General features: G+C 42.1%; 1 protein-coding gene and 4 non-coding genes across 5 annotated transcripts; all 5 read left to right on the top strand.

The window, feature by feature from the left end:
- The first annotated feature begins 8,631 nt into the window (after positions 1 to 8,631).
- LOC147314115 (signal recognition particle RNA) lies at positions 8,632 to 8,930 on the top strand. Its single transcript, XR_015124866.1, has one exon.
- Positions 8,931 to 11,636: 2,706 nt separating this feature from the next.
- LOC147314116 (signal recognition particle RNA) lies at positions 11,637 to 11,929 on the top strand. Its single transcript, XR_015124870.1, has one exon.
- Positions 11,930 to 12,640: 711 nt separating this feature from the next.
- On the top strand, positions 12,641 to 12,723 carry trnal-cag (transfer RNA leucine (anticodon CAG)). The gene has a single exon. It is a non-coding gene; the product is annotated as a tRNA-Leu (tRNA).
- Positions 12,724 to 18,527: 5,804 nt separating this feature from the next.
- LOC147314118 (uncharacterized) lies at positions 18,528 to 20,674 on the top strand. The gene is made up of 4 exons (XM_086262765.1): positions 18,528 to 18,872; positions 19,431 to 19,586; positions 19,702 to 19,794; positions 20,372 to 20,674. Exons 1-4 carry the CDS (start codon positions 18,528 to 18,530, stop codon positions 20,672 to 20,674), a joined length of 897 nt encoding a protein of 298 aa, XP_086118891.1.
- A 2,705-nt stretch (positions 20,675 to 23,379) lies between these two features.
- trnal-cag (transfer RNA leucine (anticodon CAG)) lies at positions 23,380 to 23,462 on the top strand. The gene has a single exon. It is a non-coding gene; the product is annotated as a tRNA-Leu (tRNA).
- Positions 23,463 to 25,993: the final 2,531 nt, after the last annotated feature.

Raw genomic sequence — 25,993 nt, forward strand, 5'->3', positions numbered from 1 at the left:
GATGTATTGGACATCCCTCCCACCTTTTGATATTGTCTGATACATAGTTGTTCTTTTACATATTCATACCCCCCCATATTAATTTAAAAATTCCCCGTGTTAGCACCTTCCTATGAGTCTGTGGCATTGGAAAGACATATGCCAAATGGAGTAGGGCAGGTAAGATGTCAGCTTTTACGGCCAAAACTTTGCCAGTTATAGTGAGCTTTCTTTTTGACCACATCCCCAATTTCTTTAAGATCTTCGCTATCTTCAAATCCCAGTTGTAATTTGCTGGATTTCCAAAATCAATGCCCAGGACCTGCATGGACCCTTCACACAAAGAAAGCCCGCAAAGCGTCTGTCTCCTACCTGCCCATCGTCCCAAAAATGTATATTTTGATTTCTCCTCATTGACCTTTGACCCCGCAGCGCTCTCAAAGGTCTGTATTGTTCGTATCATCTCCCTCACACTTCCATCATCTTCCAAGTAAAGAACTGTGTCGTCAGCGTACTGGGAGATCTTCAACACCTCCCCCCTGGCAAGGGCACTCCTCTAATTTTCTCGTTTCCTCTTATTGCACATGCTAAAGGTTCTACATATATAACATAGAGTAGGGCGGACAGGGGGCAACCCTGCCGTAGCCCTCTCGTTTGTTGTACTTCCTCTGTTAAGTGTCCATTTATCTTTATCTTGCAGATTATGTCAGTATACATCATACTTATCCAATTCAAAAATTTACCTCCTATATCAAAATTTCTCATCACCCTCCATAAGAAATCATGATTGACCCTATCAAAAGCTTTTTCCTGATCAAGTGTTACGCATATTGTTGTCAAGTTCCTCTCTTCAATGTATGTAAGCACATCTCTATGTAATTGTAAGTTCCAACCAATCTGCCTGCCCTTTACCCCGCATGTCTGGTCTGCATTAATAATAGCAGGCAAGACTCGGGCCAGGCGTCTTGCTAGAGTTCGACTCAAAATTTTGTAGTCCACGCAGACCATTGAAAGAGGCCTATAATTTGAAAGCACAGCAGGTGAGCCTTTCTTATGTAGAAAACTTATCACACCCGTCCTCATACTCTTTGGCATTCTACCCGTTTCACACATTTCTTCAAATACCTCCAACAAGTGGTCTCCGATGAGATCCCAAAAGGTGATGTAAAACTCCTTTGTGAGTCCATCTATCCCAGGTACCTTGTTATTCTTCATTGTCTTTATCGCCTCGTATAGTTCGTGGTTTGTTATGCTCCTTTCCAAAAGCTTCCTTGCGTCCTCTGGTAACCTCTCTTTCAGAAAACCTAAAACCATTTCTTGAGCCCCTCTATCTACTTCTTCCACACCAAACAATGAACTGTAGTACTCCTCTACCATCTTCAAAATATTATCCCGTCCAGTAACCGATTTCCCTTCCCTTTCCAGTTCCATAATTGCCCCTTTTTCCTCTTTCTTTTTCATTTGAGCAAAAATGAGCAAAGACGTCAAGACCAAGATCCTGTGCCGCGAGTGCCGAGTGCACGTGTGTACAAACTGCACCGTCACGTACTGTCCCAACTGCGCCGCTTCTTCCCGCGCCGCCGCTCCCCAGACGCCACCGACGCCGTGATAACACAAGCGCCCCACGGTGGTCCTAGCGACCCCCCCCCCACCCTATCATCATCATCATCATCATCATCATAACACACATATGCCCCGAGGGGGGTCCTAGCGACCCCCACCCTAATCACCATAACACACATATGCCCCGAGGGGGTCCTAGCGACCCCCCCCCCCACCCTATCATCATCATCATCATCATCATCATAACACATATATGCCCCGAGGGGGTCCTAGCGACCCCCACCCTATCATCATCATCATCATATTTTTTGTAATTTTGAATTCCAGTTCTTAATTCTCATATTTTCTCCTATTTCCACCCCTAAAATTTTCAACGTTTCTGATTTTTCTTGCAATCCCCATTTTTCTTTAATCTTCCGCCACTTAAAATAAATCACCTCACTCTTCTCTTTATTCATTTTCATCCCTGAGGCTGCTGAAAAAGCTTCACAAACTGCCAAACTTACTTCAATCGACTTATTGTCCGTAAGCAGCAGAGTTATATCGTCCATATACATGGAAAATTTAATTTCCAACCCTCCGCTACCCGGTGGGGTCAACCCTTTAATTAGCTCATTAGCTCGTAATGCACACGCTAATGGCTCCATCACCAATATAAATAAGGTGGGAGACAACGGGCATCCCTGCCTTACTCCAGCTTTCACTGCAACTGTAGTAGTCTGTACACCATTCACATTCACAACACTACTACAACCAGAATACAACACCTCAATCCATCTCTGAAAGACTTCTCCAAATCCTAATTTATCTAGGACTTTCATCAGAAAGGCATGACTGACATTGTCAAAGGCTTTTTCTAAATCCAAGCTTAACCCACAAAGGGCGATATTCCGCTCATGGCTATAAAGGTAGCTATCCCTTATAATCACTAAACTATCTGTCATCTTACGTCCTTGTATCCCACATGTTTGTTCCACTCCAACTAAATTAGGTACTACTGTCTGTAAACGAAAAAAAAAGGGCTTTTGCTAAAATCTTAATATCTACCCCTAACAATGTCAGGGGTCTCCAATTTCTCAAATCTTTTTTAGAACCCCTTTTCCATAACAGGGAAATCACTCCTGTATTCATGGACGTTGACCATACACCTTTATCCCATGCTTCTTTATAAACCTTGCACAACGACGGGCTAAGTTGTTCCCAAAAGGCCTGATAGTATTTCTTAGGTAAGCCATCCATACCTGGTGACTTGATATCTTGCATACTTTCCATGGCTCTTGTGATTTTCTCTAGTGTTATACCTTCATCTAAATTTATACCATCTTCTGGATCCAATTTTTGTGTTAACTTTGAGATAAAGGATTCTACAATCGCCTCATCAATACTTTGTTCTTTGTACAAGTTGATATAAAAGGAATACACTACCTTTAAAATTTCTTGGGTACTTTTCACTTCTTTCCCTTCTTCATTAATCAGGCTGTCAATAGCAGGTTTAGATTTATACAATTTTTAAAAAAAATATCTCGTACATTTTTCATTTTCTTCCACATGTTTTACCCTACTCCATATTAATACTCCCTTGCTTTTGTCATTTAAAACTACCATCATTTCTTTTTTCAGATTTGTAATCTCTTCACTAACATCAAAGCCCAAATTCAGGAGGTTGTAAAACCTTTGTAATTTTTCTTGCTTTCTCAATAACCTCCTCTTTGCCCGCCTTTTCCCTTCAAGACTAAAAAATACTTGGGTCCTAATCTTTATACTCTCCCACCATTCCCCTACAGATTCATATAGTGGTTGTAGAGAGACCCATTGTTGTAATTTAAGTTTATACCTTCCCGTAACCTTTCCGTCCTTCAATAGATTCAGGTTTAGTTTCCATGGCCCTGGGGCCGACTGAAAAGAAGATTGAATACTAAATCCACACATGACCTTATGGTGATCAGAAAAAGGTACTGGTTCCACTTTACATGACAGGGGTATTAAGCCTTCACTGGCAAACAAAAAATCAATCCGTGAAGAGGACTTATTATTAGACCAGGTATATCCAGGGTCTGACGGGTTAAGAAATCTAAACACGTCTTTCAAATTACCGTCTTTAATCAAATTATCTAATGCACAAGTACTTGAATCTTTCTTCACTGTTGAAGCCGCCCCCTGGATTCCACTTGTTTCTGGTGTACAGTTAAAATCCCCACCCATTATTATCGGTCTTCTATTACAAAGAAATGGTTGTAATATTTGAAATAATGCCGTCCGTTCTTTCAACTCTGTATGTCCATAGACATTAATAATCCTGAGTTTACTCCCATTTTTTTCTACATCTATACATAAAGCTCTTCCGTCCACCACTACCTCCACTTTTTCTATATTAACAGTTTTATTGTTAATCAAAAACCTACACCAGACATCCGATTTTGGTTATCCCCTGACCAAAAGGATTGGCCATATGTCCATCGTTTTGCAAACTTCGTGTAGTTGTTGTTACGAGTTCAAAATTGGGGATGGATACAAGAGGAAAAACCACAATAACAACACTGGTCCGGCCGGGTTAAGTCAAACGATGATTTTAATAGTCACACGCGTGGGAGATGGACACTGTATGCAGACAGCCTCAGATCTCAAAATGGTGGAGCATTGATCAAACTCTTATAGCCTCTGGTGTCCCCACCTTATCATAAAAGCCTAAACATTCACATGCTTTCTCTCACACGGCGCCTAAGCTACGACCTTGGCTCCCTGTTTATCTGCTCCTGCTGAGATGGGGCAGAAAACTCCAGCATGTTCCGTTCTCTTCTAATCAGACAAATAAGGCGATGACTTTCTGCAAACAGTATTTCTTATAACATCATAAAACAACATCATTCATCCACAATAAATCAGCAGTCTAATGTAATGCAAATCAGTTTAACAAATGCAATAGTTATCAGCTTCTTCTAATTCAGGAGAATAATGCAAACTAAAACTACATAATAATTCACAACCTTTAATTAGGGGTCTAACATGGCATAAAATAATATTATAATCTAACACTTCCCCTGATGAGCTCGTTAGAATAATGAGCTCACCTACACCCTGTACTCCAGTGTGGCCGGGTTCATTTCTTCTTACTCCTGAGGTCCTTTGTCCCCCTGATGGGCGAACCACATGTGAGATGACCTCTGAGTTTGCGCAGTTCAGATGTAAGAAAAACTATTATTACAACAGTAGCCGGTACAGATGACACTCCCCAGTTCTCCCACAGCTTTATTTGGTGCTACCTTATACCCTTCAGACGTACTCAGACTAGAACCTCTGTCCAAGGAGCTTTTAGCCTTTATTTTATTGCTGCAGCTACCAGTGTCGTCCAGTTGGGTGATCCTCTGCTCTTCTTTCTTCAACCTCAGGGGTTAGACAACCCTTCAGTCGTGGCACAGATCAGGGGATTATTCTGCCTCGATTTCAAACGACGATCTGTGTATCCTCGGGTCCTGTGTGTCCTGTGTATCCTCCAGAAAAAGAACAGGAACGCGTCCCCCTTTTGCCCAAGAGCCTCTCGAACCTCGTTGGTCTGGTGTTCCCGGATTTCCGCCAACCCCTTCATGGTTATTGCTGTGTTTATGGGATCCATCCTTTTGAGGTGACTAGCTGGAGCCCAAACGCCATGACACTTGCACCCAGCTGGCGTCTCGGCAGTCACTGTGTCCGTCTCTGCTGCGAAGGATCCTCGCCTATCTGTGACCTCGTCTGGTGTCTGTTCCTTTCTCTGTAAGAGACAAAAAACCAAAACACCTCTCTTCCTAACCCTAATAACCTAATGTTGTTATCTACTGACCTTCTAGTGATTCAGAATTGGTTTAGAATATTCAGAATGTCCCAGGGACTTATTCTAATCATATCCTATGTGTGTGTAAGCGTGTTTGCATTTAGCCCTCTGCACTCAAGGCATTTCCTACACTTTATCAGTCCGGACCATCACGCCGAACGAAGCTTATGACCTTCAAAAGACTGAGTGCCAACTCATTATAAGCACATTTGCAAAGTGTGTCTGAAAATTACTAAAGCCACTCATATTAAGAAAAGACATCAAAAACAAATTAGCCATTTTTAATCCTAACATTTGCCCCCCAAAAATCATGTGTTTGCTTCTGCCTACTGTCCCTTATGGAGACACAATATTGCAGCTACAAGGTCTCCCAGGTTGTCAAGTTGATCTGCATGTGATTCTCTGACTCAGGTATATAATATTAAATGAATCTCGTGTAATTAACTGCCACTACTTAAAACTTAACTTAAAGATATAATTGAATAAAAGATCACAGAGAATAACATGATATCAGTGTTATGTAAGCGCGTGCGGCCTTCCATGCTCGAAGCCTTTCCCCTCCATAGATCAGCCAGACATCGTGCTGACTGTAGCTTTTAACCCTTATTAACTTGAGCACAACTCTATAATGAGCAACAAACTGCAATATGTATAAAAATGTTTTGATTAGCGCCAGTTATAGTTTTAGTAGTGTTTTGCAAAAATTAAGTGTCACCAAATCCCAGCTCCATCATATCAGTCATGCTCTTCTGCTTATCCTTGGGTATTGAGACTATTAACTCTTGCAGCACCGGGTGCTCCTAATTTTGGTTCAAGTGAATTGATAAACTTTTTGAAGGCGATTGACTCACACAGTTATATAGGTGTCCCCGTCCTGTTGTCTCGGGATGCATCACGCTGCCTTATCTGGGGTTAGCTGTTTTCTGGGGATGCGGGTTGAGTGGGGGAGCTCTTCAAGGAGGGGGAGTGTGCTCCCCCTGATGAGCTCTTCAAGGTAAGCTAGGTTAGCCTTCTTGTGTGAGCTTTTCAAGTGCCCTTCAAGGTTTGTGGGATTTTTAGTTTTATAAATGTCCCTCATAACCTCCTGATGACCCAGTACTTCATTTTTGCGCACTAGTACACATTTAGTTTTTGCTTGTAGCTCTCATACTCTACTTACCACTCATCTAAGTCCTGATGTTTCTTAGAGAGGACAACAGTACCTTTAAAATTATATCAAATGTGTGGGGGCGTGGCCTTGCCAATTGTTTTGTTTTTTCCCCCCACCTTTTCAAAATGGCTGGCATGCCCACAAGCACATTTTATGGAAGAAAGAAAGGTAAACTTGATACAATTAAAATGTTTTGTTAAACTCAGATCTTGATTACTTTTCAAAAATAAACATCTAGTAAATAATTTGAGGGGTTCTTAAGAATTATGCTTATTTAGTTTCACAGAGGAAATGACTAATTTATTAATGTGTACTCTAGTGCACGTCGGGACTTTGTACTTATATTTATTTCACTTTTTCCTAGTAGACAACTCTTTAACAAAGGCAGAGAAAATTCTCAACAGAATAATTGAGCGAGATTCAAACATAGATTTTTCAGAAGATGAGAGTCATGTGAGCCAGATAGGAGAGGGTGAGAACCCAGGAGGAGCCACACAAAGATTATCGAGTTTCAGTGGCAGATGTAATAGAGAAAAACACAGGGCCACCTGAAATCTGTCGTCCTATCTGGTCCAAAACCAACATGTAGGAGAATCTGGAATTTTTGATTTTGAGTTAAAAATAAAATATGGGTAAAATGCAGAAATGTTTTCCAGTAAGGTAAAAAATAAGAGTCGCATTTATAGCTAAATCCATGACACCTAATTATTTCTACAAGATCACGTCGTTGCTAAAAATTAACAATGATCTCAATGTGTGAAAAGAACTCACAGTATCTGGAGTTCAAGCTCCTCTTGGCTGAGAAACCAGGGACAAACATGTGAGCGAGACCTGAATAATACCAGTAATTAAGAGTTCTCTCCAAAAATCAAGAAAAGGAAGCCCCAATCAGATGAGAATGTAGCAAAATATGGTTCACTCCACTTGCCTGAAATGGTTAACAGTCCAAGGCATTTCAGTTGTAGAATGGTTGGGTGCAACAGTAAAACAAGCAGGGTCACTGGATGAATTGGGAGAGTTTTGAAAAGAGGAAACTCTTATGGAGTGAAATCTGGTGAAATCGGTGGGACCTGATTTTTGGGGGGTGAAACCATACTGCATGTCTTCTCTGGCACATTGAATTTCTGTATGACTTGTGTTTTCTGTGAGAGCTTTATAAAATCAAGCAGCTAACCATGACGTCTGCCTTTACAAAACACTTGTCAATCACTAAAGAGTTCCTTCACTTGTCAGTCACTATGTGGTACTAAAGAGCTGTCTGAAATTCAGTTACAGCCCACACAAAGTTACAGATTGGAGTATCCGAGTGCTGAGGTGCGCTTGTGCGCAAAAGTCACAAACACTCTGCTGACTCACTAACTGTACAGCTCCAAACCTCTTCCGACCTCAAAGTCAGCACAGAAAGTGGGCGCCACGAGCTTCGTAGTATGTGTTTACATGGCTGAACAGCTGCTATATTTGAACAAACGCCTTCAGAGGAGACTGCGACCTGAACGCAGTGCCTTCGCCCGCTTGGCGACCAAAAACAAGTTATCACTATGTGACATGCAGTATGGTTTCACCTCCCAATAAGCAGGTCCCATCGAGATTTGAACACGGATCGCTGGATTCAAAGTCCAGAGTGCTAACCATTACACCATGGAACCAATGTGAAACTGTGTGAACTGTCATGTCATGGCAACCTGCCTAAAAGTATTCAGCCAAATGATCAGTATGGATGACATTGTAGATTATTTGCACTACGTTTCCATGGCTGAACAGCTGCTATATGTGTTATGAGAAGGATAATGTGTGTTTCTTCCAAAGTATCTAACAGTGGTAACCTCCACCAAACTGGCACTGCAATGTCAGAATGGCTGAGCGGTCTAAGGCGCTGCGTTCAGGTTACAGTCTCCTCTGGAGGTGTGGCTTTGAATCCCACTTCTGACATTGAAGCTTTACTCTTCTTGATATTGTGACAAAATACTCTTGGGTTAACCACGAGCTTTCTAAAAACTTGCATATAACAATTGTGCACCATTCATTCCTCATCTTTGCTGCCCATCATTACAACTTTGCTAATGATGGGCAGCAGGATAGTGTCATGATGTTACCTCAGACATGGTTAAAAGCCCTGATAACGTAAGTGCTTCTCGCCGTGTCTGGTGCCGCGTGCCTGTAATCCAAGCTACCGGGAGGCTGAGGTTTGAGGATTGTTTGAGCTCAGGAGCTCTGAGCTGCAGCAGGCTATGTCGATCGGGTGTCCGCATTGCGTTCGGCATTGATATGGTGATCCTGGGGGAGCCTGAGACCACCAGGTCACCTAAGGAGGGGTGCACCGGCCCAGGTCGGAGACGGAGCAGGTCAAAGCCCCCGTGTCGCTCAGTAGTGGGATCGCACCTGTGAATAGATGCTGTAGCGCAGCCTGAGCAATACAGCTAGACCCAATCTTTATACACATCCTTATACTTGTCTCTAGATCACACAGCAGCCTCATCAGCATGTCTTGGTCTTTTTAATTCAAGTCCAAAACACTCACAAATCTGCTGCTCTGCTTGTCCGGCACCACCTCCACCTGCAGGACAGCTGCAACTACATCCTCCACTCTAAACACGCCACCGCCCAGCAGGTGGAGACAAACTCAAAGTAGGACATTTCCTTGGTGAGGAGAGAGGATGGAACCAAAAATGCATTTATCCCCATGTTCTGTGTTGATGAAAATCACCCAACAGGAAAGCAGCTGGGCATTCATTTGAAACCAGTTCACAGGTTGGGCTGTGGTTCCCCCTCTAGCGTGTCTGCTTGAACTTTCAACTGTGAACCTCTTAGATCCAACCTTCCCAACTGCTCATCTCGCAAAAGACAAAATAGAAGAACCCAGAATGTCTTTTTATACCTGCTCACGCTTTTTCACGCTTCCCTCACAGGACGTCACATTTCACACTTTGGCCATCCAATCAAGTTGTTGACATCTAATCATTCCTGTCCACCACACCTGATCTTTCTATTTCGATCTGACTTACAACATTTAACACAAACTTTTAAATCAATATATTTTCTTAGTAATTATTTTTATTTGTTTATTACATGCACTTAACATACAAGTATGTCAAATGGAAATCAGCAACTGCGTGGGATTATTCAACTAGTTGGCTGTTGCAATGTGTCAGGAAGGCCGAGAGGTCTAAGGCGCTGCGTTCATGTTGCAGTCTCCCCTAGAGGTGTGGGTTCGAATCCCACTTCTGACAATTGTATCTTGGCACTTCTTTCTTCCTTCTACTCATGTATCTTTGATCAGTAATTGTTGATCAATGGTCATGAGAATTTGCATAATCGTGATGAAGGAACTGACCTCCAAGCCCACTGTTCCTTCAATTGGCTGCTTTCAGTCATTATGCAAATATACTGTTTATAAGATTGGGGAAACCTGCAGTCAGCTGAGACTGAAGAAGTCACTTGGATGAGTGACGAGACATTTTTCCCCACTGAAAACGCTACATTCAGATGAACAGAATCAACCTTTGGAGACTTCTTACTGTTGTGACAAAATACACTTGAAACTGGCAATTCTATATCAGTGGAGAACCAATTCCAACAGTCTAAGAGATGTCCATCAAGAGCCTGGGACGGTGGTATAATGTAGACCTCAATGATACCTGGCAACTTGACAAACGAAGGCAAAACTTGGCTAATGACCTCAGGCGGATTAACAACACTGCACTCCTTGAGTGAGGCTTGAGATGTCACTCAAGGACTCCCGGGACCCCATAGTGAGGGGCGCTGCTCCCACCCTAGCAACAGGGAGGAAGTGGACCACAGCCACGTCTGTGCTACAGGCCAAATCGGCTCTGAGCCATAATGACATGGTGGGTCGCGTCCAACAGGGCAGAGAAGGATTTGGTCTTGGCAACCTCGGTGGCAACAGGCATCTGTAACCGAACGTCAAAAAATGGTGGTGGAGGAGGTGTGTCCAAAGGAGGAAACAGTAAGACACGCCAGAGCCATAGCGCTGGCCAAGCAGGGTCACTGGATGAATTGGGAGAGTTTTGAAAAGAGGAAACTCTTATGGAGTGAAATCTGGTGAAATCGGTGGGACCTGATTTTTGGGGGGTGAAACCATACTGCATGTCTTCTCTGGCACATTGAATTTCTGTATGACTTGTGTTTTCTGTGAGAGCTTTATAAAATCAAGCAGCTAACCATGACGTCTGCCTTTACAAAACACTTGTCAATCACTAAAGAGTTCCTTCACTTGTCAGTCACTATGTGGTACTAAAGAGCTGTCTGAAATTCAGTTACAACCCACACAAAGTTACAGATTGGAGTATCCGAGTGCTGAGGTGCACTTGTGCGCAAAAGTCACAAACACTCTGCTGACTCACTAACTGTACAGCTCCAAACCTCTTCCGACCTCAAAGTCAGCACAGAAAGTGGGCGCCACGAGCTTCGTAGTATGTGTTTACATGGCTGAACAGCTGCTATATTCGAACAAACGCCTTCAGAAGAGACTGCGACCTGAACGCAGTGCCTTCGACCGCTTGGCGACCAAAAACAAGTTACCACTATGTGACATGCAGTATGGTTTCACCTCCCAAAAAGCAGATGCCACCGAGATTTGAACGCGGATCGCTGGATTCAAAGTCCAGAGTGCTAACCATTACACCATGGAACCGATGTGAAACTGTGTGAACTGTCATGTCATGGCAACCTGTCTAAAAGTATTCAGCCAAATGATCAGTATGGATGACATTGTAGATTATTCGCACTACGTTTCCATGGCTGAACAGCTGCTATATGTGTTATGAGAAGGATAATGTGTGTTTCTTCCAAAGTATCTAACAGTGGTAACCTCCACCAAACTGGCACTGCAATGTCAGAATGGCTGAGCGGTCTAAGGCGCTGCGTTCAGGTTGCAGTCTCCCCTGGAGGTGTGGCTTTGAATCCCACTTCTGACATTGAAGCTTTACTCTTCTTGATATTGTGACAAAATACTCTTGGGTTAACCACGAGCTTTCTAAAAACTTGCATATAACAATTGTGCACCATTCATTCCTCATCTTTGCTGCCCATCATTACAACTTTGCTAATGATGGGCAGCAGGATAGTGTCATGATGTTACCTCAGACATGGTTAAAAGCCCTGTTAACGTAAGTGCTTCTCGCCGGGTGCGGTGGCGCGTGCCTGTAATCCAAGCTACCGGGAGGCTGAGGTTTGAGGATCGTTTGAGCTCAGGAGCTCTGAGCTGCAGCAGGCTATGTCGATCGGGTGTCCGCATTGCGTTCGGCATTGATATGGTGATCCTGGGGGAGCCTGAGACCACCAGGTCACCTAAGGAGGGGTGCCCAGGTCGGAGACGGAGCAGGTCAAAGCCCCCGTGTCGCTCAGTAGTGGGATCGCACCTGTGAATAGATGCTGTAGCGCAGCCTGAGCAATACAGCTAGACCCAATCTTTATACACATCCTTATACTTGTCTCTAGATCACACAGCAACCTCATCAGCATGTCTTGGTCTTTTTAATTCAAGTCCAAAACACTCACAAATCTGCTGCTCTGCTTGTCCGGCACCACCTCCACCTGCAGGACAGCTGCAACTACATCCTCCACTCTAAACACGCCACCGCCCAGCAGGTGGAGACAAACTCAAAGTAGGACATTTCCTTGGTGAGGAGAGAGGATGGAACCAAAAATGCATTTATCCCCGTGTTCTGTGTTGATGAAAATCACCCAACAGGAAAGCAGCTGGGCATTCATTTGAAACCAGTTCACAGGTTGGGCTGTGGTTCCCCCTCTAGCGTGTCTGCTTGAACTTTCAACTGTGAACCTCTTAGATCCAACCTTCCCAACTGCTCATCTCGCAAAAGACAAAATAGAAGAACCCAGAATGTCTTTTTATACCTGCTCACGCTTTTTCACGCTTCCCTCACAGGACGTCACATTTCACACTTTGGCCATCCAATCAAGTTGTTGACATCTAATCATTCCTGTCCACCACACCTGATCTTTCTATTTCGATCTGACTTACAACATTTAACACAAACTTTTAAATCAATATATTTTCTTAGTAATTATTTTTATTTGTTTATTACATGCACTTAACATACAAGTATGTCAAATGGAAATCAGCAACTGCGTGGGATTATTCAACTAGTTGGCTGTTGCAATGTGTCAGGATGGCCGAGCGGTCTAAGGCGCTGCGTTCAGGTCGCAGTCTCACCTGGAGGCGTGGGTTCGAATCCCACTTCTGACAATTGTATCTTGGCACTTCTTTCTTCCTTCTACTCATGTATCTTTGATCAGTGGTTGTTGATCAATGGTCATGAGAATTTGCATAATCGTGATGAAGGAACTGACCTCCAAGCCCACTGTTCCTTCAGGGGTCTGCTTTCAGTCATTATGCAAATATACTGTTTATAAGATTGGGGAAACCTGCAGTCAGCTGAGACTGAAGAAGTCACTTGGATGAGTGACGAGACATTTTTCCCACTGAAAACGCTACATTCAGATGAACAGAATCAACCTTTGGAGACTTCTTACTGTTGTGACAAAATACACTTGAAACTGGCAATTCTATATCAGTGGAGAACCAATTCCAACAGTCTAAGAGATGTCCATCAAGAGCCTGGGACGGTGGTATAATGTAGACCTCAATGATACCTGGCAACTTGACAAACGAAGGCAAAACTTGGCTAATGACCTCAGGCGGATTAACAACACTGCACTCCTTGAGTGAGGCTTGAGATGTCACTCAAGGACTCCCGGGACCCCATAGTGAGGGGCGCTGCTCCCACCCTAGCAACAGGGAGGAAGTGGACCACAGCCACGTCTGTGCTACAGGCCAAATCGGCTCTGAGCCATAATGACATGGTGGGTCGCGTCCAACAGGGCAGAGAAGGATTTGGTCTTGGCAACCTCGGTGGCAACAGGCATCTGTAACCGAACGTCAAAAAATGGCGGTGGAGGAGGTGTGTCGAAAGGAGGAAACAGTAAGACACGCCAGAGCCATAGCACTGGCCAAGCAGGGTCACTGGATGAATTGGGAGAGTTTTGAAAAGAGGAAACTCTTATGGAGTGAAATCTGGTGAAATCGGTGGGACCTGATTTTTGGGGGTTGAAACCATACTGCATGTCTTCTCTGGCACATTGAATTTCTGTATGACTTGTGTTTTCTGTGAGAGCTTTATAAAATCAAGCAGCTAACCATGACGTCTGCCTTTACAAAACACACTCTAAAAAGTAATTCATCAGGCCTTTTACCACCACTTGATTAAATCCATGGTTGCAAGATAAAAATTCAAATTTACTGATTAAGATAGATCTTCTAAGTTGCAAACTTTATTTTTGGGGTTGTGATGAATTAATAATTTTGGTAATTACATCAAATTAATTTTGTATGTAATATGAAATTAAATCCCAATATTAATGTGTCCAAAACAAAATTCAAGTTGCAATTACTCAAAGAAATTGAATAGATAACTTATTTTTTCTCCATTGTAACTTCTGATTTCAAGTTCCCTCCCCTACTCACTTAACGTGCCCGGGCAAATTCACATATTAAGACTGTGCTTGCATGGCGGACTTGCAAGCTTATGTAAAAGAAATTTCAAGGTAAGTAACATTTAATTTACAAATAACAGTTCTACTAAAGCAAAGGATTTGTGCTAGTCTCATTGGTGGATTTGTGTATGATGGTTATGCTGATACACTTGAGGAAATATTTTGCACTACCACATGTAGCTAATGCTAGCCATTCTAAACTTTAGCACAGGAGTGGTTAAGACTTATAAAGTTTCATTTGACAAAAGTCTTTAGCTAGATAGTGTTGCTGTAGCTAGGAAAAGCATGGTTGAAGTTTTGCTACACAATGCAATCTAATTTTGATCAGAAATTGTGACTTTTTTTAGGCTGACTTTTTTTTTAAATTGGAAGCCTTTAAGCTGTGAATAACTTTGTCAGAGGGATAACCATATAAACCTTTTTTTTCTGTCTGGCTCACTTATTTTATGTCTTTATAAAACTTGCATAACGAGACGCCATAAATAATATTACATTTTATTGTGGTTACTATTGTGATACAGCTTAAAGTATGTATTGTTCTTGATCTTTAAAGTTGTATCTAGCTTTATTACTTTTTCTAACACAGGTTGTGTGAAATATTGTTAATGTGATTCCGACAGCATCATTCTGGCATAGGTTATGTAAACCTACTTGACATTAAGACTTTACGTAAGCAGTTTGTACATAGTATGATTATCTAGGGTCATTAGTAGTTTGTTAAGTTAGTACACATTTTTACAAAATGGGCTGGGTGTGCAAATTGTGTAAATTTGTAACCACTACAAAAACAGGGCTGCTAAAACATTATAGATTACGCCATAGTTATGGAGGGGGATGTCTCTCATGTCCTCACCAAGATTGTTTTTGTTCCTTCAAAACTTGGGGTAGCCTTAGATCACATCTATCAAGAAATCACTCTCAGGAAACTCAGGAACGAGTCAGATCTGCAGAAACTCTGTCTTTCACTTGCCAGAGTTGTAGCACCAGTGCAATCTCCACAGAAAAACTGTTTTTCGAGCACCTTGGTCGACATTTGAAAAAACACGAAACGGTCATTTGTGTATTTAAAAACTGCAATTTCAGCACTAATGTTTATGGAACATTTGCCTCCCACAGAAGCCGAAGGCATACTCCTCATTCACTGCAAGACTTCAAGGAAAACCTGTTAAAAAGGTATGTGTGTTCTTCAAATACAGAAGATTGTAGTAATATGGATGTTCAGGATGAGGAATTATCGATTACCAATGATGGTCAAGGTAACGATGATGATGTGAGAGATCTACCAAATATCATTGAAAAAAACATGGCATTGTTGTTTCTAAAACTGGAGAGCAAATTTAATGTATCTAACAAGTGTATTGATGAGATTATTGAGGAATTACACTTTATCACCGAAACAGCATCAGGCCCCCTCATAAAAGAGATTTTACAGTCCTGTCTGAGGAAGAACAATTGTGAGATAGATGAATCTGTTGTGTCAGATATGGTGACAGAGCTTTGTGAGGCCAACCCCTTTACCTCCACCTTGTGTAGTGGTGGTTCACTTTCTTCTGCCTACAAGAGAAGGGCATATTTTAAGGAGCAGTTTGCTGTAGTGGAACCAGTGGAGTATGCACTTAGTAGGGAGGAAGACAGAAGCTTCCAGTATGTTCCTATTCTGAAGTCATTGCTTCAGGCTATGACACGGAAAGAGATCCAGGATTTGATCTTGCATGATGAAAAACCTCAAGGTAAAGATGGAACACAGTACAGGGCATTTTGTGATGGCATTTATTATAAAACAAATGAGTTGTTTTCTGGAGAAGATCCTACCATTGCTATTATTCTGTATATTGATGACTTTGAAATATGCAATCCCTTGGGCACGTCAAGGAAAAAACACAAAGTCACTGCTGTGTACTGGGTGATAGCTGATATTCCTGCGCAGCTCAGATCTTCACTGACCTCCATCTTCTTAGCAATTCTCTGCAAGGCTGATGATGTAAAAAGATTTGGTTACAGTACTGTACTGGAGCCACTGCTGAAAGACCTTGTGAGCTTGGAGGAGGAGGGCCTGTATGTCCCAGCATTAGGCAGAAAAGTTAAAGGAACAGTGTTTAGTATTGTTGCAGATAATCTTGGAGCCCATTCTGTGGGAGGATTTGTAGAAAACTTCTGCAGTTCTTACTTTTGTAGATTTTGTCTGGCTGAGCAGTCAGAGTTTCAGGTGGCAGAAGTAAGAACAGGCGCATTTCAACCCAGAACCACAGAACAGCATCAAATGCACATCCAGAATGTGCAGGAGAACCCTGCTTTGACACATGTATGTGGAGTCAAGAGACAGTGTGCACTTACAGAGAATCTGAAGTACTTCAATGTTTTGACAGGATACCCACCTGATTTGTTGCACGATCTGTTTGAAGGTATAGTCCCTCGTGAGCTGGCTCTGTGTCTTCAAGTGTTCATTAAGAGTAAATACTTCACTCTTGATGAACTCAACAAAAACATCAAAACATTCCCCTACAAATGGTCAGACAAGACTGATGCTCCACAACAGGTCCCTCTGAATTTTGCAGCAAAGAAAAGTGTTGGAGGGAATGCCCATGAAAACTGGTCATTGCTGCGGTTCCTACCCCTCATAATTGGATCAAAAATCCCTGAGGGTGAACCAGCTTGGGAAGTACTTCTAGTACTGAAGGACATAGCTGAGCTTGTTGTAAGTCATGTTCACACAGAGGAGAGTATCTGTTACCTAGACAGCAAGATCTCTGAACACAGACACAGGTTTCTCCAGGTTTTCCCACATGAAAAATTAATCCCCAAACATCACTACCTGGAGCATTATCCACAGCTGATCAGGGCCTATGGTCCACTTGTGTTGCTTTGGACCATGCGGTTTGAGGCCAAACACAACTTTTTTAAGCGTGTTGTTAGGCACACTCACAGCTTTCGAAATATTCTATTGTCACTGTCCATGAAACATCAGTTGATGATGGCATACAACCAGCATGATCCCAGTGCTGTGAAACCTGTCTTGCAGGCCACACAACTGTCTACTGTAGATGTTACTGTGCTAAGAGAAGACATCAAGGAAGCACTGCATGCTAAATTTGCTGGTGAAACACGCATTCAGATAGCCAACAATGTATGTTATAGCGGCACAAAGTATGCAGTTGGCATGATTTTGGCTAATGGCTCGACGGGTGGTGTGACAGATTTTGGAGAGTTGATCCAAATAGTTGTTGTGAAGGGCATGCTTGTATTCATTGTTAAATGCTTAAGTTCTTGGTCAATTGAGCATCTCAGGAGCTATGTTCTTGAGAAAACACACACTGTGAAAGTGCTAGAGCCAGCAGAGCTGTCTGATATCTTCCCCTTAACACCTTACATGCTTGGTGGAAAAAGCATTGTAACCCTGAAACGTTACATTTATGTCCCATAGAATGCCAACATAGCCTTGACTTGTCAAATTTGGAAGTCAACAAAAGTCCAGAACAAAAAGACAGTAACAGGGTTTTCTCATTTGTAACTTTTATATGATGATCAGCCTGACATTACATTAAGATGTGGGTACAAGATGCAAATAATGTGCAAGAACATAGTATGTTATTGTTGTTGACGTTGTTATAATGTAGTCTTCATGTTTTCATTTAAAACAGATTGAGAAAAATTAGAAGGAATAGAGTTTGGTGTTGGCCTGGTATTTTGTGAAGCCAACTCTGTGGGAAACGCTATTGTGCATTTTTTACTTACCTTCATTGTTATGGTGCTCACTGAAACATTTTATACCTTTTTTTTATTATTACAGATTCATTAATGTCACAACCAGCCCATCTACGAGTGATTCTTTCAGAACATGATGTCCAGAAACTGGCATTACCATCTAGAATCCCTGGAACAGTTGAGGAACTTCATTCAGTTGTTCAAGATACATTTAGGATTTCTGGGGATTTCTGTTTGCATTACAAGGATGCTGATTTTGGTAATGAGTTTTTCTCCTTGCTTTCAACAACTGACATTAAGGATAAGGACACTATCAAGGTGATCTATATCCAGGAACCTCCTACAGTAACTCTGACCTTAACAGATGTAGACAGATCCTTTACAAGCCTTGCTGATGATCCTCTTCAATTTTCTGATGATGCCTGCTCATCTGCATTGTCACATGACACATTGCCTGTCTCTTCAGAATTAGAGACAGAAATACCAGTCCAGCGATCAAATGGATGGCCCATAGAATTTCCAATCCCTCGTTTCTCTACCAGTACGGAGATTCTGCTGCAGTCTGGCAATCAAAACTTCATTTGTTCTGGGACTGTTTTTGGTACTAAAGATCTTATCACACTACTTCCAGACATCCTTGGAAGTTTAGCTGAGGCTATTTTTGAGTGCACTGCTTATCCATCAAGTGCACAACTAAGTCAAGTAGCAGAGACCTTGACTAAAAAACATCCCTGCCTCAAAGAACCAGGTTCTTTTCATGGATGTTATGGATGGATTCAGCGCCTCAAATATAAAATGAACAACTTCAGATCCAAACTTCGAGGTACTGGCTGCCCCGAAATTGTGGTGAACTCACTCAAGAGGAAACCAGCACATGAGCAGGCTCCTGCTAAAAATGTTAAAAAGCCTAAAAAGGCTGAAGTAAATTACCTACCTCCACATCCTCAAGGGGAAACAAGTGGAAGTTTGGAGAAGGAAAGAGTGGACCTCTTGTGTGAAGTGACGAAAAGGGAAAATTGCCAGGTGATTGCAGGGAAAATGGGTAAGACATTCTCTCTTCGCAGGCAAGAAATCGTATATGAGGCACCCGCTATCAGGAACTTCATGGAGCGTTGGCCTGCATTATTTGATGCGACACAGGTACCAAAAATTTTTCTCTTACATTTCATACATAATACACTCATATGACTCCCCATATGTTCTATATTTGATTTTCTGATTACAATCTTAATCCTAATGCACAAAGTAAAAAAAATAAACATTCTCATACACAAATATTTTTGAATGCAACAGTAAATAAGCAGAAACATGACTCCAACAGTACAGAATAAAATGTAAAAAAATTAAATGATGAATGTGATGGATTATCAGTTTAAAGCAAGTTTATCTTAAATGCTTTGAAAACAACAGGTTTCTTTTAAAGATAATTTTGGTGAAGTCTGACATTTGCTTGGAATAATGGTTGCAGTTTCCTATAACAGAGTATTTAACTGGTCCAGCTTTTCACAAGTGACTCATTTAAAGAGTATGGGGAAAAAAAACAATCAGTAATAGTGGGCCATTTTGATGTTGTCCATTTTACTATTGTGGTTCATACAGATTTAGTTGTTCCTCTTTAACTAATGTATTAGAACATTCATTAATGCAATATAGCTAATTTTCTGCAAGGATTAATTCTTCTGTTTGTGTCATCTACAGATAAAGGAAGAGTTCAAGAGAATAACCACTGTAAGCCTGGAATCCACGTTTATGGCTAAACTTGACCATTGCACCCCAAAACTGATGGATGTCGTTTCATCAAGGGGAGGAGCTAAAGGAGTGAGAATCAGGCAGATCAAGGACATGCTTCTTGAGGTATGATAACTATTTAGACTTTGTGTTGCACTTTGTGTTATCTTTGAAATGCACTTTGTTGGCAGTCACCCATGTAGTTTATACTCATACTTTATCTTTTTTTTTTCTTGAATAGCACAATACAATTGAAATGCGCAGAGAAGTAGCCATCCGCTGCCTTATCACATACCTTGGAGAGAAGGAAGAAGACCTTTTCATGGAGTTTGGTGTAAGTAATTCAGCATCTTAAACACAAATAAATCCACACTGATCACAGTGTAAATTTGTATGAACAATTCAACTAATGATTGTAGCGTTTCACTTAATCATTTCAGCTAATCCAATATGTCAAAGCTAATAATTATGTATATGTTCAATTTGAGTTTATTGTTTTCCTTAGTTTTACATTCTAAATTGATGACCAAACCTGGCATACTGTTGTTTAGTTTTCTTAAAAACAAACTAGAATGTTGTCTTTAGGCCTACACAAGTGAACCTCACATTAAGCAAGTAAATCCCATGTTAGAAATCGATTTAGGTAGAGCAGGTCTAACTGGTCATAGAAAATGTTGTTCATGTTGTGTGGTTAAAAAAAATCAAAACAAAAAATGGGCTGTATTTTTATTGATTTGTCTTATGATACCATAATTTTGTCTCATGCTTATTGATAGATCCTATTTGGGTCAGTGTGTGTGTGTGTGTGTGTGTGTGTGTGTGTGCACTGATCTTCTGAATTATTAAGATTCAGCAAGGATAAAAGTCTAATCTATAATCAACTAACCTATTTTTTAAATGTGCTTTACAAGGACACAGAAGAATTTGAGGCCAACCTAGAAAGGCAGGTGATGAAAATTGCCATCATCGGTGACCGGTATACCCCTGGATCTGACCACAAGACTGCAACCATTGTGGTAGAAGGAACAAAAATCCTGGAGGGCCCGGATATCCCAAGTTGCTGTGCGTTACTCATGGGCATAATATATGCTCTCAATCTGAGCTATTGCAAGGAACTGAAATATACTTTCGAAGTCTTTCAGAAGCTGTTGCTTGATCTTGATGGACTGCGAGCCAGTGCAAAAGTAACAAGTCTCAAGAACAGTATGTTCTAAAGATGTCACTTGTTTTGAGCACTAAGAAATTTTATTCAGATTGTGTTGCTTTGTATTTGGAAGTCCACTGGGAAAAAATGATAGTGTTGATAAAAAATAGAAGACACTAATTGTTTTCTATCTAGTTATTTTTGATATTATATTCAAGAAATGTGTCTTGACAGTTGTTGTACTACCCTGTCCTTAACACTTATCCTGCATTTAATCCTCAAAGAGATGTGCTGATGAATGAACCAGCATTATGTTAAACATGTTGACTCTGTTTCAAAAATTGTTAACCATTTTGAGTCCTGTATGTGTAAAATTAATCTTAAATGTGTTTACTGCATAAAAGTTTGAACACTGAAAGTTAACATTTACTGAACACTTAGTACAAATGTTTTCTAAGTGGATTTCTGGTTTATTTTCACTGTTTAAATATAAGGTGTTGAATTGCCTAAAGTAAAATATAAATTGTACAAACTGTACAAACAATAAAAAAAAGTTAATTGCTTAAAAATGTTGAATTCATTCCATTCTTAAAAGCTAGTTCAATAATAAAAACAAGAAAAAGCTAAAATTATGATGATAATGAAGAAAATCACCTACTTAATATTTTAAATGATTAACTTAAAAATAATGTTTTCGTAACTACTATCATTAATTACATAACACTTAAAAAATAGTTTTGAATAATATGGAAAAAGAAGTTGGAGGAACATAAATTTTTTGAGTAAACAACTTAAAAACATGTTTTTAAGTTACCAATTATTAAGTATATGGTAATTAAAATTACCTTTACTTATAGAGGAAAAGTTCATTCCTCTAACTCAATGTAGTTTGTTGGTTCAACGTAATTTCTGCACAAGTTATCTTAACGCAAAAAGATTAATGGAAACTGTTGCGTTAATTTTTTTTGTTGAACTTAAACAATAGTTTTTAGAGTGCACTTGTCAATCACTAAAGAGTTCCTTCACTTGTCAGTCACTATGTGGTACTAAAGAGCTGTCTGAAATTCAGTTACTTTACTTAGTACTATGTTCCTCCTACGCCGAGCGGCGCATCGGGCAGCTAGTGATCTCCATCGATGTCGGTCAGCAGCAACTGCTTCAGCTTCGTCCCAGGCAATGTCGACAGTTCTCAGATCGTCCATAAATGTTCGACGCCATGTGATCTTTGGTCGGCCTTGCTTTCGCTTGCCAGTGCGTGGACGCCATGTCATGGTAATCTTAGCTGGGCGATGAGGGGGTAGGTGTAAAATATGTCCCGCAAAGCGAAAGCACCTTTCTGCAACAACATCGGCTAATGGGCGGGTGCCTGCTCTTCGTGGGACCTCCTCATTTGTTATTCGGTCCCGGTAGGAAATTCTCAGGATTCGCCGCAAGCCACGTTGTTGAAGCACGTTCAGGTGTTGAATAATTGCACTTGTTGAGCGCCAGGTTTCACTAGCGTAACGTGCAGTAGGGAAGACTATAGAGTTCAGTAGTCTGATCTTGACCCTTACATTCAGGGAGGTTGAGTTCCAAATAGGTTGGAGACGTCGCAGGACACCAACTGCCTTCCCTACTCTGCCGTCGACATCCCGATCAGAGACCCCGTCATTCGAGATGATGCTGCCAAGATATGTAAAATTCTCCACCTCTTCAGCACGTTGTTGGTTGATCATGACAGGAATGCGGGCACGTGCATAGCCAACTCGGAGTACCTTGGTTTTTTTGGCACTGATTCTCTGCAGGGCCGCGGTCAACGAAATTCAGTTACAACCCACACAAAGTTACAGATTGGAGTATCCGAGTGCTGAGGTGCGCTTGTGCGCAAAAGTCACAAACACTCTGCTGACTCACTAACTGTACAGCTCCAAACCTCTTCCGACCTCAAAGTCAGCACAGAAAGTGGGCGCCACGAGCTTCGTAGTATGTGTTTACATGGCTGAATAGCTGCTATATTCGAACAAACGCCTTCAGAGGAGACTGCGACCTGAACGCAGTGCCTTCGACCGCTTGGCGACCAAAAACAAGTTATCACTATGTGACATGCAGTATGGTTTCACCTCCCAATAAGCAGGTCCCACCAAGATTTGGACGCAGATCGCTGGATTCAAAGTCCAGAGTGCTAACCATTACACCATGGAACCGATGTGAAACTGTGTGAACGGTCATGTCATGGCAACCTGCCTAAAAGTATTCAGCCAAATGATCAGTATGGATGACATTGTAGATTATTCGCACTACGTTTCCATGGCTGAACAGCTGCTAGATGTTACCTCAGACATGGTTAAAAGCCCTGTTAACAGGAAAGCAGCTGGGCATTCATTTGAAACCAGTTCACAGGTTGGGCTGTGGTTCCCCCTCTAGCGTGTCTGCTTGAACTTTCAACTGTGAACCTCTTAGATCCAACCTTCCCAACTGCTCATCTCGCAAAAGACAAAATAGAAGAACCCAGAATGTCTTTTTATACCTGCTCACGCTTTTTCACGCTTCCCTCACAGGACGTCACATTTCACACTTTGGCCATCCAATCAAGTTGTTGACATCTAATCATTCCTGTCCACCACACCTGATCTTTCTATTTCGATCTGACTTACAACATTTAACACAAACTTTTAAATCAATATATTTTCTTAGTAATTATTTTTATTTGTTTATTAAATGCACTTAACATACAAGTATGTCAAATGGAAATCAGCAACTACGTGGGATTATTCAACTAGTTGGCTGCTGCAATGTGTCAGGATGGCCGAGCGGTCTAAGGCGCTGCGTTCAGGTCGCAGTCTCACCTGGAGGCGTGGGTTCGAATCCCACTTCTGACAATTGTATCTTGGCACTTCTTTCTTCCTTCTACTCATGGGTCTTTGATCAGTGGTTGTTGATTAATGGTCATGAGAATTTGCATAATCGTGATGAAGGAACTGACCTCCAAGCCCACTGTTCCTTCAGGGGGCTACTTTCAGTCATTATGCAAATATACTGTTTATAAGATTGGGGAAACCTGCAGTCAGCTGACACTGAAGAAGTCACTTGGATGAGTGACGAGACATTTTTCCCACTGAAAACGCTACATTCAGATGAACAGAATCAACCTTTGGAGACTTCTTACTGTTGTGACAAAATACACTTGAAACTGGCAATTCTATATCAGTGGAGAACCAATTCCAACAGTCTAAGAGATGTCCATCAAGAGCCTGGGACGGTGGTATAATGTAGACCTCAATGATACCTGGCAACTTGACAAACGAAGGCAAAACTTGGCTAATGACCTCAGGCGGATTAACAACACTGCACTCCTTGAGTGAGGCTTGAGATGTCACTCAAGGACTCCCAGGACCCCATAGTGAGGGGCGCTGCTCCCACCCTAGCAACAGGGAGGAAGTGGACCACAGCCACGTCTGTGCTACAGGCCAAATCGGCTCTGAGCCATAATGACATGGTGGGTCGCGTCCAACAGGGCAGAGAAGGATTTGGTCTTGGCAACCTCGGTGGCAACAGGCATCTGTAACCGAACGTCAAAAAATGGTGGTGGAGGAGGTGTGTCCAAAGGAGGAAACAGTAAGACACGCCAGAGCCATAGCGCTGGCCAAGCAGGGTCACTGGATGAATTGGGAGAGTTTTGAAAAGAGGAAACTCTTATGGAGTGAAATCTGGTGAAATCGGTGGGACCTGATTTTTGGGGGGTGAAACCATACTGCATGTCTTCTCTGGCACATTGAATTTCTGTATGACTTGTGTTTTCTGTGAGAGCTTTATAAAATCAAGCAGCTAACCATGACGTCTGCCTTTACAAAACACTTGTCAATCACTAAAGAGTTCCTTCACTTGTCAGTCACTATGTGGTACTAAAGAGCTGTCTGAAATTCAGTTACTTTACTTAGTACTATGTTCCTCCTACGCCGAGCGGCGCATCGGGCAGCTAGTGATCTCCATCGATGTCGGTCAGCAGCGACTGCTTCAGCTTCGTCCCAGGCAATGTCGACAGTTCTCAGATCGTCCATAAATGTTCGACGCCATGTGATCTTTGGTCGGCCTTGCTTTCGCTTGCCAGTGCGTGGACGCCATGTCATGGTAATCTTAGCTGGGCGATGAGGGGGTAGGTGTAAAATATGTCCCGCAAAGCGAAAGCACCTTTCTGCAACAACATCGGCTAATGGGCGGGTGCCTGCTCTTCGTGGGACCTCCTCATTTGTTATTCGGTCCCGGTAGGAAATTCTCAGGATTCGCCGCAAGCCACGTTGTTGAAGCACGTTCAGGTGTTGAATAATTGCACTTGTTGAGCGCCAGGTTTCACTAGCGTAACGTGCAGTAGGGAAGACTATAGAGTTCAGTAGTCTGATCTTGACCCTTACATTCAGGGAGGTCGAGTTCCAAATAGGTTGGAGACGTCGCAGGACACCAACTGCCTTCCCTACTCTGCCGTCGACATCCCGATCAGAGACCCCGTCATTCGAGATGATGCTGCCAAGATATGTAAAATTCTCCACCTCTTCAGCACGTTGTTGGTTTATCATGACAGGAATGCGGGCACGTGCATAGCCAACTCGGAGTACCTTGGTTTTTTTGGCACTGATTCTCTGCAGGGCCGCGGTCAACGAAATTCAGTTACAACCCACACAAAGTTACAGATTGGAGTATCCGAGTGCTGAGGTGCGCTTGTGCGCAAAAGTCACAAACACTCTGCTGACTCACTAACTGTACAGCTCCAAACCTCTTCCGACCTCAAAGTCAGCACAGAAAGTGGGCGCCACGAGCTTCGTAGTATGTGTTTACATGGCTGAACAGCTGCTATATTCGAACAAACGCCTTCAGAGGAGACTGCGACCTGAACGCAGTGCCTTCGACCGCTTGGCGACCAAAAACAAGTTATCACTATGTGACATGCAGTATGGTTTCACCTCCCAATAAGCAGGTCCCAGCAAGATTTGAACGCGGATCGCTGGATTCAAAGTCCAGAGTGCTAACCATTACACCATGGAACCGATGTGAAACTGTGTGAACTGTCATGTCATGGCAACCTGCCTAAAAGTATTCAGCCAAATGATCAGTATGGATGACATTGTAGATTATTCGCACTACGTTTCCATGGCTGAACAGCTGCTATATGTGTTATGAGAAGGATAATGTGTGTTTCTTCCAAAGTATCTAACAGTGGTAACCTCCACCAAACTGGCACTGCAATGTCAGAATGGCTGAGCGGTCTAAGGCGCTGCGTTCAGGTTGCAGTCTCCCCTCGAGGTGTGGCTTTGAATCCCACTTCTGACATTGAAGCTTTACTCTTCTTGATATTGTGACAAAATACTCTTGGGTTAACCACGAGCTTTCTAAAAACTTGCATATAACAATTGTGCAC

This window comes from Aulonocara sp. 'chitande type north' Nkhata Bay, linkage group LG14 (assembly GCF_057382095.1).
Source record: "Aulonocara sp. 'chitande type north' Nkhata Bay isolate Kocher_YH1m ecotype deep benthic linkage group LG14, A_spYH_male_GT1.1, whole genome shotgun sequence".
Classification (NCBI taxonomy): Eukaryota; Metazoa; Chordata; class Actinopteri; order Cichliformes; family Cichlidae; genus Aulonocara; species Aulonocara sp. 'chitande type north' Nkhata Bay.

Bases quoted from the DNA above. Each gene is read 5' to 3' on its own strand.
- LOC147314118 (XM_086262765.1), top strand. From the start codon at position 18,528: ATGAACAACTTCAGATCCAAACTTCGAGGTACTGGCTGCCCCGAAATT. The intron at 18,873-19,430 runs GTACCAAAAATT...TGTCATCTACAG, and splicing joins CATTATTTGATGCGACACAG to ATAAAGGAAGAGTTCAAGAG. The intron at 19,795-20,371 runs GTAAGTAATTCA...GTGCTTTACAAG, and splicing joins ACCTTTTCATGGAGTTTGGT to GACACAGAAGAATTTGAGGC.